This window comes from Culex pipiens, chromosome 3 (genome assembly GCF_016801865.2).
Source record: "Culex pipiens pallens isolate TS chromosome 3, TS_CPP_V2, whole genome shotgun sequence".
In the NCBI taxonomy this organism is placed as follows: Eukaryota; Metazoa; Arthropoda; class Insecta; order Diptera; family Culicidae; genus Culex; species Culex pipiens.
In genome coordinates, this window is record NC_068939.1 from 156,447,908 (window position 1) to 156,460,632 (window position 12,725).

Sequence of the window (12,725 nt, forward strand, 5' to 3'; positions counted from 1 at the left end):
TCGCTTCCTTTTTCCGAATTTATTTTTTACCATAAGAAATTACTGATTTAACGTCCCCCGCGAGGAGGAACACAAAATTAGAAGTAAAGAAACGCCTTAAATCTCGTTATCACTGTCGTCGTCGTCGACCGCTTCCTGGCCGGCCCGGGTCGCTGCGGTGTACATCTCCTCCGGCACGATCTGGTGCTTGCCGCCCGAGGCCTGACACACCCAGCTCAGCTCCAGCTTGAAGTCCTTGTCCTTGAGCTCGTCGTGCACCTGGTAGATGCTGCAAGGGATTGAATACAATTGTTAAATTAGCAAAATTGGAGGCACGGCTTGTGTCTTACATCTTTCCAGACGTGGTAATCAGCTCGTTCACCGTCATCTCCGACAGCTTCAGCTTTTCAATCTCCGTTTTCGCCGTCTGCTTGGCCTTGCCAATGGCGCAACCGTAATAGCCCTGTTTGGGATTGAGATTGGTTTAATTTCTGAATAAACTCGAGATTCTTACTAGTAACTTACACAAGCAACGCCGGACGGGTCGATCATGTACATCTCGGGGCCGGTTTCCTCCGTCCAGGAGGCCAGAATGACGCTCACGCCGAAGGGGCGCACTGCACTGTACAGAGTGTACGCGTGGAAGTAGCTCGAGAGGCGATCGTTCAGCTGACGCAGCGGAATCGGACGGTCGTACTGCTGCCGGTAGTTGGCCGCCTCCTGACGGGCCAGGTCAACAATGGCGCGTCCATCGGCGATCATTCCGCTGATGGCCATTCCGATCGAGGTATCGATGGTGAAGATGCGCGTTCCCGACTCCGGCTCGTACAGCTTGCTGGTGATGAGCTTCTCCACCGCGAGCACGACGCCATCCTTGCCGCGCAGCCCAATAACCGTGCCGCTGTTCTCCACCGACTTGCCCGCGTACTCGATCTGGAACACCCGGCCGTCCGGCGAGAACTGTGACGCGGACAGATCGTACTGAAAAACACAAACAAATTAACGCTCTAACCTCAAATGCAAAGTGGGCGCAGCTAACAAACCACTATCGCTGGTAAAATCAACGTTCTAAGGCAAATCCAATACTTACACCAGTTCCGATGGAGCTCATTCTGTAGTTTTACTATAAAATCCTACAATTTCACAAGCACTTCCCTCAAATATCTCCAAATTCTACGCGAGCCGCAAGATGAAACAGCACAAAACTCAGCGACGATGAGAGAACACAAATTTTCGGGAACGTCAACCTGACAGCTCGCGACGCTCGCGGGCCAACTTCACCCCCAAGAACGCCCAAGTAAACAAACCGAGTGACAGTTCTAGACGTCAACCGCGCGCGTGTCCTCCCGTCGTTGTGTTTTTTTTAATTTCAGCCAGCCTCCCCCAAAACAAGAGGTCCTGCGCCAGGATCCTCTTTCTTTATCCCAGCAGCAGTCTTGACAGTGAAAAATCAATTTTGTGTGCCCCCAAAAAAAAAAACTGCGAACCGAGACGAGAATGGCCAAAAACAAGTGCACCGTCCTGCTCGGGTACTCGGAGTACGAACCGATTGCGGACCGCGACAAGCCGTACCTGAACCATGCCGTGAACAAGATCGGAGGAACTCCGGTGAGTTTACTGGAGTGTGGGGGAGTCGGGTTTTACGCAAAACGTTCCTTTGGTGGAGGAGTCACCATAGTTTGCACAATATGATTTGAAGTGGTTTTTATGTAATTTATGTTTGAGCAATTAAACATACCATATTTTCGATTTAATCTAATGATATGAATTCAAAAATCATCATGACATTCTTTATTTAGAAAACTCGAACTAACAGGTTTCAATTATAAGGTTTCAAGTTATCACACGTAAAAATATGAGCTTAAGCAAGAAATGGGGATCTTTCCGATGAGAGAAAATTTTAGTAAGAATAATTTTCATAGCTTTTTAAAGCAGCAGCATGAAAATGGCTCCCAAAGTCGTCAGAATTGTACTAATATGCATCATTGAATTCGTATTTCAAATTTAATTTGATACTATTTCTGGAGCAACACGAGAAAAGGGCGGATAAGCATTTTGACAGTTAAAACTATTTAGCAAATTCTCAAACTTCAGGAAACTTTTTCACAAAACTCAAAGTGTAAAACAATAGCTGGCCTCACCACCTACCTCTCAACACTTCAGGCACAGACAAACAGACGTGACTCTCCATACAAATTATTTTTGAAATCCATCGTCCTTAATCAAACCACCAAATCACGACGACGCCAGCGCTGCCTGGTGAGCTGATGCCGAAGCGCATCCCAAACATACCAATACAAACCCATCACTGTCATGTGTCATGACGATGTATGCGTGAGACAATCAAGCCTTAACGATTGTAAACATCAACAGCTGATTGAAATAATTTTGTTGTTGCTGATCGTCAGTACTCGATGAAATGAAAATAAAAATTAACACCGACGGCCGAAGATGACGGTGGGTCGGTTCCGTTTTCAATGGCAGAACCTCCTGAGCCAAATCATGCGGCAGCACCAGCAACGATGCACCACAACCGCAACGACAGACACCAAACCACTGGTCCTCCCGTTGCTTCCAAAGTAAATCTTTCCCAGTTCCTGAGGGGAACACCCTTGAAGAGTATCGGGGCCGGCATTTACAAAGCGGATTCAGTGGCAATTGTCATTCTCAACTCAATGTTAACATGTTAAGGTTAACGTTAACATTCCATAGGTTGCCTCCCTAAGGTGTCGTGATAAGGTCCAGTTTGTGACGATACACTACCTTCCCTTTTCTAAGCAATCGAATCCAGAAGGGAAAAGATCACCAGTTGTGTTGGTCCGAGCCGGGATTTGAACCCCGATCTACCGCTTACTAGGCGGGAGCGTTACCACTAGGCTACGTGGCTCGGTCCAAGTTCGTTCCAAATTCAAATCTACCGGAATTGATTCCAACGATGGGCGTTTGGAAACATCCGCGGGAAACGTGTCCACGGCGCAGTTAAGTTGCGTCAAACAACAAAAGCAAAAAGTGACGAACGAGGTGAAAAAATTCGCAAAGATTCCAAAAAAACGCTGCTGCAAAATCTTACATCGAAACAGAATAACTGTGGATGAAGATTGAGTGGAGCTCACGATCGACGCAACATCGCCAAAAGGACGATCAGCAGTAGAAATCTGAGCAGCAATCCATAAGGATAAGCAGGTTGCTCCGAAAGAGATGACTCCACCACAGAATCCGGCTTCCTCCGCAGTAGCGGACGCCGCATCAGCAGCCTCGACATCGGCAGGCCTACCGGGTTAATAGTGGAGCAAAAGGTATGTCCTCGCAAGCCAGCCGCTCATCTGACCCTGGCCTAAACTGTCCCAATCTTGTCCTGCAAAGCCTGGATTGTGGATCATGAATTGAATTCCATCATATTTTTTTGTTTTCATTTGATGCCACGTGCTCATGCTCAACTTTACAACAACAAAAACACATCACACACACTAACGAAAGACGGGCGAGCTGTCACGACAGCAGCGCCATCAGCGCCGGGTGAGTGGATGCCGAAGCTAAATTGCATTTGAAATAACCGTTTTTGGCTCGGTTATTGAAGGACGATGGTTCCGCACTCGAGTGTCCCGTCTGTTTGTCTGTGCTTCAGGGTTGTTTCAATAGTTATTTGTTGTCTCGGAATTTGCAAAATAGTTGCAGCTGTCAAAATGCTTATGCGCCCTTTTCAAATGTTGCTCCAGATTTCTAGATCCAACATTTCGACGGCAACATTTCAAAAGGCATCATGTACATTTTGACACTTTCTGGGTTATTGCATATTCTGAAAGTACTCCTAATAAGCTACCTCTCCACCAAAAATGAGCAAAAGTTACTTCAGTAAAGTCTGTTAAATCATGATTTGAAATAAAGTAACATAAACAAAATCTCTGCCATCAGCAGTCCCTGTTTATATAGCCCTGTCAACCTGTCAAACAAAAGACTAAATGAACCTCGTGACGAAAAAAAAGCATCATGAAAAAACCGCCATGTACATTCGGCGAAGAAAAACGAATCTTAACAAAGCGTCCCCCTCAATGACAGCAGAGTGATATAGACGTTGGTGATTTTAAAAGAAGTTATGTTTATTTTTCTCAAATATAATGACAGAAATAATGTTTTATTGAATTTGGATTAGAGCGTCCAATTTCCCGGGGTTACAAAATTCCCGGGAAACGGGAAATTATTAGCAAATTTCCCGGGAAATCCCGGGAATTCCCGGGAAATTAGATTTATCGAAATTAGATTATATTAGAATTTATCGAAAATCTGATCTGATCCTGGTTCTGATAGTTATTTTGCAACAAAATTGTATAGAATAGCAACTTAAATGGTCAAACTAAGTGTGAGGGGCAATTAATGCCTTGACTTTTTGTAAAAAAAAAAAAAAACATAAAAAAACATAAAACTTTAAGAAAATATATAAACTTTCTTAATTTAAAAGCTGAATTCGTACAAAATATAAAAATAATTATTAGTCTTTTTTTAAAGTAGGTAGTATTAATTTAATTACAATGTATGACATGCTCCAAAACCATAACATTGTTTTTAAATTTGTCTCAGTAACCAGTTTGATAAAATACAATAAAGAATAACATTGATAATTCTAGATTACTTTTTCAAAACCACTAATGCGCCATGGGTTTCCTATGTGCATACCATTTGAACCATTTGAACACGTAAGCGAGAATTACGTTTTTTTTTTTTTTTTTTTTGGGAGGGTGATCCAGCCGCACATCGTTGATGTTGAAACCTCTAAACTGGGCCCTCGTCCTGTCACGTCCGTCAGTAGTCTTGTCGTACATTACAACTAGAATCAGATCTGCCAATGAATTAGTACACTTCGACCAAATAAACACTGACGCTGTATGGATCTGACTCTAGAATAAATGCACAGTTGGGTGTTATTCATAAGTCCAAAATGTTCAATTATTCATTTAAGTCCAAATATTCATTTGCTAACTGCTTTGGATTGAAAATCTAAACTTTAATCTAAAATCCTATAAACTTAATGTTCAAAAGTAAACGTTCCTTTAACTGTTGTAGTACTAGTTTTATCAAAAACAATAAAAAATTATGAACTGATATACAAATAGGATAGAAATCGCGATTTGAAAAAAAAATAACAATTTACGTCAAAAGATCCGAAGTTCCTCGATTCGCAACAATGGTCGATACAACCATAATCCGAAAACCGTTAGTTCAACAGATCAACGAATTTTGTCCGATATCATTACATTATTGATTGATCGAGACTCTATGGACAATTTGACATAAAAGAATGCCTAGTATTCTACATCTATCAAAGTTTATTGACAGCATTACTCTAACTTAACAATTGCAACTAAATTTATCATCAAATAGATTTGGAAAAGATACAGATTTATTTTAAATGCTAGTGCTAAGCAACAAATCAATTGTACTATCCTGAAGTCCCACCTAAATCCCACATTGTGATAGTGAAAAAGTCACAGAAGCAGCGGTGTCTTGTGCAATTGTGATATTTTCACTATCGGAGAACTACCTAGTTCACGAAGACAGCTTATCGGTCAACGCTTAAGCCCTGGGGCTGCGCCAAAGCGAGTTCTCGTAGCATGAAGTGGTGTCCATAGTGCTTATAAAAAAGAATGTATACCCAAATTTTAACTAATGCACTAGGATCAAATCATGCCCCTTGACTTTACAAGGCCCAGGGAACACGTAAGCGAGAATTACGTTGAAACGAAAAAAAATATTAGAAAATATGTTTTACATGGCAAATATTTTTTCAGTAAAAATCTTACTGGTTTGAACACATGAATAAATAGATAAGTATTGAAATTACCTTAAAAATCTGCTTTTTCATTTGAAAAACCCTTTGTATGCAATCACAACTCAAATTTGGATTATTTGGAGCAAGATTTTCAAAAGTATGTTTGCATTTTTTGGGCACTTTCATATAATACGAAGTACTTTTTCAATGATGTTTTAATTATTCAGCCTAATAAATGGCTTCGGTTGAAAGAATTTTTAAAGTAAAAAAGTAGTTTAGTAGCTCTAGTGCTATATAAATTTTCAACCTTAAACTGAAATTTATCGAACACCTTCAAACTAATTAACCTAATGAACCAATTTGGTAAATGATGGTAAAACAATTGTAAACTATAATGTAGCAAAAAACTCAATTTTGATCTTGGCGGGAAGGGGTACCTTATTTTTTAATGCTATAACAACAATTTTCGTATAAAAACCTCATCAAAATTATAATAGTTAATTTTCATTTCATAATATTGTAATTTGTGTTACCTAACAAATAAAAAAGATCTATTACCAGTTGTGAGCGCTTCAGAAATAAATATCATCTGAAATTACCTTGACATGAAACTGATAAGTTCAATAAGAACAGTAAATTGAATAAAATAAAATAAATTGAGTTCTTTTACTTATTTTTTTATTAAAAAAAATGTGGAAAAATTGTATACTTTCGCTTAAATTTCGGGAATTCCCGGGAATTTTGCAAATTTCCCGGGAAATGGGAAATATTTTTTTCGGGAAATCCCGGGATTTTTTTTCCCGGGACGGGAAATTGGACGCTCTAATTTGGATGATCAAGTATCAATAAAAGCAACGTTTTTCATCGTTTGTTATCATTAGAACATCTTATTTTGCTTTTATATTAAAATGGGAATTGAAAATTGATGCTCAACATTCAAATGCGTTTTTTTCAAAACTCACGGTTTGTACATGATGCTTTTTGAAATGTTGGCATCGAAATATTGGATGCGTTTGACACAGATTTTTTTTATGAATCATAAGATTTTTATTTATTTTTTTGTTTATCAAACAACAGGTAACATCTAACTTGAAACAACAACAAAGTTAATAAAAACTAATATAAAAATTGAGCCTAATTTTAACGATTATGGCCAGCGTAAAGTTATGATTCTGTTTCATGTTATCACATTGATTGAATATTTGAAAAAAAAAATCCAACTTGAGTTTGGCAATGTTTTTTTTTTGTGGAATTTTTTTTTAAATTGTTTAACTAAATTCATTAAGTCATTTCAAATATTTTTTTCCAAATGTTTCCCTTGAACTTTTTTGTGAGTATGTGTAAATTACTATAGATTAAGATTGATTTTCAATTATCAGAATACTTAAATATCAAATAAAATCTAATCGCTGTTCATTCAGAATGAAAAATGGAAACACTTTTTTACGTTTCGAAAACATGAAAAAAGTATTGAATTTGCATAAAAATAAATCCAACAAATTTTGATTTAAGTTATTGCAAATGTGTTCATTGAATTTGTCCCTTCAAATATTTCACATTCAAATAAGTGGTAAAACATAGAATCTGTTTTTTTCACATACAATTATTTTTATTATATCCTTTTCGGTACTGAGAGCTTTAAAGTTTAGGAACGAGTCGGCTTTTGTAATTACAGTTTTCTTAATGCTAAGAGTAATTACAGAGGATCTTATGTGTAAATGTTAGTGGTAGTAGAGCTGATTAAACATAGCATCTTATCAAACTGATTTTATCATTGAAAAAATTAAAACAGTTGAATATTGACAACTAGATAAATCAAATTTCTGGAGTTTTTTTTTTTTAAGTCCTAAAAGACAATCTGTTATATGTTTATCCGACCTTAAAAAAAAGCTATTTTAAATATTTTATTAGGAGTTTTACACGTCGTTGTCGTGCCTATAAATTCCTCGTCGCTCTATACCCTTACACTGCGCTTAGTGAACTGATGGAGCAAGGGCCACTAGCGCTAACATATGTTTCAGGATCAACTCGTGGATATGGGGATCAGATCTCCTAGTGTATGAGAACTATGTCCAATCATTTCCAAAAATGTTTTGAAGTTTGATGCAGACTAAAATGCTTTTTTTCCCTCTCTCACAACAGAACTGGCCCGGCTCGGAAGTCGCCGTCTCCCCGTGTCCGCTGTGCGGCCAGGCCCGCCCGCTGATCCTGCAAATCTACGCCCCGCTGGAAAACTCCCAGTTCCACCGGACGCTGTACATCTTTGCCTGTCTGAACGCACCCTGCTCGACCCAGTCGTCCAGTTGGTTTTGCGTGCGGGCACAATCGCTGGAGAAGAGCCCCGGCTGTGGAGAAAACTATGAGACTGCATCGAATCAGCAGGTTGTGAAAACGGTCGGTATTTCGTGGTGCAGCGGTGCCGACGAGTGGGACGACGAGGACGAGGATGCTGCCGGTGGGGGTGGTCCGGGAGATACGGTTATGCGCGTGGACACCGGACCGGATGTGAACGATAACGAGGAGAATGGGAACGTCATTCGGTGGGATAACAAGATTTCCGACGAGGAAGAGGAGAGCAACTCGCTGGAGAACGATCCGGTGCCGGGGTTCGGTGATCTTCGGGTTGACGAGAGGAACGCTAATGATGGAGGGGCGCGGGGTGGGTTGATAGACAACTTGTATACTAGCAAAGTATCGGCGGAGATTGAGGGAGCTGAGGAGGATGTGGTTGCGGTGGAGACTCCGGTAACGCCGAAGCGAGACTTGATAGCGCTGCTGAAGCAGCCGCAGATTATATCACGGGAGGTGCGCGATCTGACGCTCAAGAGCTTCTACATCAACGTGGACGAGGAACGCTCGTTTGCGGCGGACATTTCCGACCACGTGAGGGAACTGCTGCACGAGTACCAGAAGCATGAAGATGGTGAGTGGAGAATGAGTAGGAAATCTTATAGCTAAAGACTATTTCTGTTACTTTCAGTCAAAACCAGTCCAGACAGCCCCGTGGGACACGGTGCCGTTGGCGGTCAGCCGGTAGATCAAGAAATGTACGAGAAAGGCGTCCCCGCCCACGGCGATCTCATGTTCCACAACTTTATGACCAAACTGCAGGAGAATCCGGGTCAAATTCTGCGCTACTCTCGCACCGCTGCGCCTATTTTGATTGCCCCGTTGAAGGAACTCGTCGTGGCACCACTCTGCCAGCACTGCAAGCACGAGATGATCTGCGAGGTTCAAATCCTTCCAACGATCATCGAGAAGCTCTGCCTGGAGGCCACCGGCCAGCAGGTACCGATCGATTTCGGCAACGTCCTCGTGTGGACCTGCATCAAGAGCTGCTGGGACACGCCGGACCGGATGAGGGCCGAGATGGTGCTGGTGCAGCAAGAGTCTTAATCCAGGCATTCATCAACCAACATATTTATACTAAGTAGCGGCTATCAAATTGATATTACTGTGAATTTTAAACAAAAGTTTACTCCAAGTAACGATAATCCCTCGAAACGAGAACAAAACCTTAGAGATCGTCTTGTTAGCATTTATCCGTCACGTCGTCAATTCAGAGAAAGTTACCTTCCCAGCCGATCGCGTCCACAACATGGTCGGCGCAAACCGAAATGCAAAACACACGTATCGAACATGAGACAGAGCCAGGCAAAGAATTGTGCGTTTTTTGATAGAAACCGTTTTAAAACTGCATTTTAAACCAAACACACACACACATACACACCAACTGGAAGGGAATATCTCCAATTTTTAGAAACTGTATTAGCCAAAGGTCTTCCCAATCAATGGTGAGCAAGGGCGGGCGGAAGGACTGTAGCGACATCATTCGGTAGATTTTGATGTTGGTTTTAAGAGGGAAGGGGGAATAGTAGCAGTGATTGATTAGAATCCGTCGATGTTTGGGGAAATATGGTAGAAGATATACAAACAAACAAATTTAAGCAGTGTACTGTTCAGCATTCACTTTAAAAAAAGTAATATTTCAGAAGAACCGTTTTGCCCAGAAAATTACATGCAGCAGCAGCAACAGCCAATATGAAATTTCGTTAAATGTTACTCAATTTCTTTATTCAAACTAGTTCTGTAGCGGGTAGGAAACAAAGCATTATTGAATCAGCGTTAAAAGGGTTGTGTTTTATTTTTTAATGAAAGAAATTTGTCCAATCAAAACGTTTCAAGTCTGGACTTTGATCGGAAGAGCTTAAAAGACGACCCCTCCATTGCTGAACGAATCCGCACAACCGTCTGATATTTGGCACCATGAATTAAGGGCTCTTTCGACATGTTCGCCGAGATTTTGTTGCCACCTTTAGTGTAGATATTGTTGCTATTTATTTCACCCTCACCTTACACAAAACCACCTTGTCATTAAACGTCAAGTTGAAAATCAGAAACCGAAGCGGAAAGACGCGTGCGTTTTACTCTTCCGCTAAAATCAAAATTACAGTCCGCTAAAAATCCGAAGTTATCGAGGAACATTTGGTCCTTCAAGGCCGGATTGCTGGAGCAGTGATCCGTGGATTGAAGGTTGACGAGTTGCCGGCGCGGGAACTCGAATCGGAACATTCGCGGTCGAAGTGTCCGTGTGTGTTGACGTGTGACAAGTAGAGCGCGGGGCGAAGTACCCACGCTGCTTTGAAAAAAGTGTGCGGTCATCGGACAGCTGGAGAGTGGTCCGTGGAGTGCCGATTGGACGGAAAGAGGAGGAAACACTATCCGAAGGGCGTAGCACCTTCTCAGTGAAGTGGAGCATGAAAGAACATGACCTTGCCGAGAACGCCTAAAAGTGGGAAGAAGAAATCGAAGAAGGCGACGCCGAAAAAGGAGGATCGAGTGGAAGAAAACGGCGACGCCAAGAAGGTAGAAGTGACGCCGGTGCGAGAGCAGTTGGAAGAACAACGTCGACGACAAAAAGTGCGCGAAATGGAAGAGCAGCTGAATGCGCTTGTTCGCCAACGACTGGCGATGGAGAACAAGCTGAAGCGAGTGAAGACGGCGACTACAACCAGTGTGGCTGCGCCGAACGCAAACCTACGCAACGTCCACTTCCTAAGGCAGCAGCTGGAGAGCGTGCAGGACTGCTGCAAGAAGTTCGGTGAGTACCAGGCGCAAATCTACTCAATGGCACTCACTGGCGATCAACGGAAACAACACGAAAAGTGCGAACTGGAGTTTGAGAAGATGTACGATCAGTTGTGCATTTCTCTGAATGAACACCTCGAGAAACTCGTGAAGCCGGAGCCGGCCGCAGCGGTCATTCCGACTACTTCCACCAATGTCGTCGTACCGCAGTACCTTCCACCTTTGATCGTGCCCCTGCCGAAATTCGATGGAACGTACGAGAACTGGAATTCGTTTAAGTCCATGTTCCAGAACATCATGGCCCGCTACGTCAACGAAGCTCCAGCGATCAAGCTCTTTCACCTAAGAGAATCGCTGATTGGAAATGCCGAAGGAGTCATAGATCAAGACATTGTGAACAACAACGACTATGACGCGGCGTGGGCCGTCCTCGAGGAGCAGTACGGAGACACACGAATCATCGTCGACAAGCACATCGACGCAGTCTTTGCTCTACCCAAAATCTCCAGCGACAACGCTGCTGAACTTCGGAAGCTGATCGATTCCTGCGTGAAGCACGTCGAGGGGCTGAAGAACTTGGAGCTTCCGGTCGATGGATTGGGGGAGCAAATGACCGTGAATCTGCTTGCGTCCAGGATGGACAGGGAAACACGAAGGGCCTGGGAGGCGGAGCAGAAGGTTGGAGTACTTCCTTCGTACGCGGCCACCATCACATTCCTGAAGAACAGATGCCGCGTTTGGGAGAGGATTGAGTCGAGCAGTGCATGTGCAGAGGGCGAGAAACCGAACAGGTCGGTCGCCTTAGTGATTGCTAACGACACAAGGTGCTCGGTTTGCAATCAAAGACACGAGCTGATGCAGTGTGAGCGGTTCAAACAGAAGACCGTTAACGAAAGGTACAGTCACCTACGCAAATGCGGATTATGCTTTAGCTGTTTCCGGAAAGGCCATCGTGTGGCGGTGTGCACTGCAGCAAGTACGTGCCAGGCATGCAGAAAGCAGCACCACACTTTGCTTCATACGGATGGAGCGAAGAAGCTGGAAACGACGACGGCGGAGGCGCCGAAACTGAACGCAGAGATCCGGTCTGGAAAGAAACAGACCCTGCTGTCGACGGCTGTAGTTCTGGTCTACGATAGGAACGGCGTCCCGCACGAGTGTCGGGCGCTTATTGATTCGTGCTCCCAGAACCATTTCATCTCTGAAGAGTGTGCCAACCTGTTGGAGCTGAAGAAGGAACGCGCTGACTGTGGAGTCAGCGGCTTGAACGGCGGGGTCACAAGGATCAGCCATCTCGTGCGCACGAAGATAAGATCACGTGTCACGCCATTTTCGACCGAGCTCGAGCTGTTGATAACGCCGAAAGTCATCGAAGACATGCCACCAGAAACTATCGACATTTCAAAGTGGAATCTTCCTGCTGAAATCGAGCTCGCTGACCCACAGTTTCATTCCAGAGGCAGGATCGACATGCTCTTGGGAGCAGAACTATTCTGGGATCTGATAAGGACAGGAAAGTTGATGCTGGCTGAGAATCTGCCCTCGCTCCGAGACACCGAGTTGGGCTGGGTAGTTGGCGGTGCGCTGCCAAATCGAACATCTGTAGCCCAACGATCGTTCTGTGGTGTTGTCAAGCTTGGCGATGAAGATGCTGTCCAAGGTATAGCACCGGCGTGGTTTCGAGGTGCACGAGACAAGAATCAACGACGCTGATTGGAGATGTCCGATCAGCTCGGCGATGTAGGATCGTCGAAACCGGTTCAACGATGGGGGAGGATGTTCGCCGAGATTTTGTTGCCACCTTTAGTGTAGATATTGTTGCTATTTATTTCACCCTCACCTTACACAAAACCACCTTGTCATTAAACGTCAAGTTGAAAATCAGAAACCGAAG

At 43.3% G+C, this 12,725-nt stretch overlaps 2 protein-coding genes across 2 annotated transcripts; one reads left to right on the forward strand and one right to left on the reverse strand.

Moving 5' to 3' along the window:
• Positions 1-4: 4 nt before the first annotated feature.
• On the reverse strand, positions 5-1,231 carry LOC120414606 (proteasome subunit alpha type-3). Its single transcript, XM_039575834.2, has 4 exons — positions 1,070-1,231; positions 505-960; positions 330-442; positions 5-268 (listed from the first exon to the last, which is right to left on the reverse strand). The coding sequence occupies exons 1-4, from the start codon at positions 1,088-1,090 to the stop codon at positions 97-99; spliced, it is 762 nt and encodes a 253-aa protein (XP_039431768.1). The 5' UTR covers positions 1,091-1,231; the 3' UTR covers positions 5-96.
• Positions 1,232-1,396: 165 nt separating this feature from the next.
• Positions 1,397-9,874, forward strand: LOC120414558 (programmed cell death protein 2-like). The gene is made up of 3 exons (XM_039575779.2): positions 1,397-1,587; positions 7,886-8,666; positions 8,724-9,874. Exons 1-3 carry the CDS (start codon positions 1,477-1,479, stop codon positions 9,137-9,139), a joined length of 1,308 nt encoding a protein of 435 aa, XP_039431713.1. The 5' UTR covers positions 1,397-1,476; the 3' UTR covers positions 9,140-9,874.
• Positions 9,875-12,725: the final 2,851 nt, after the last annotated feature.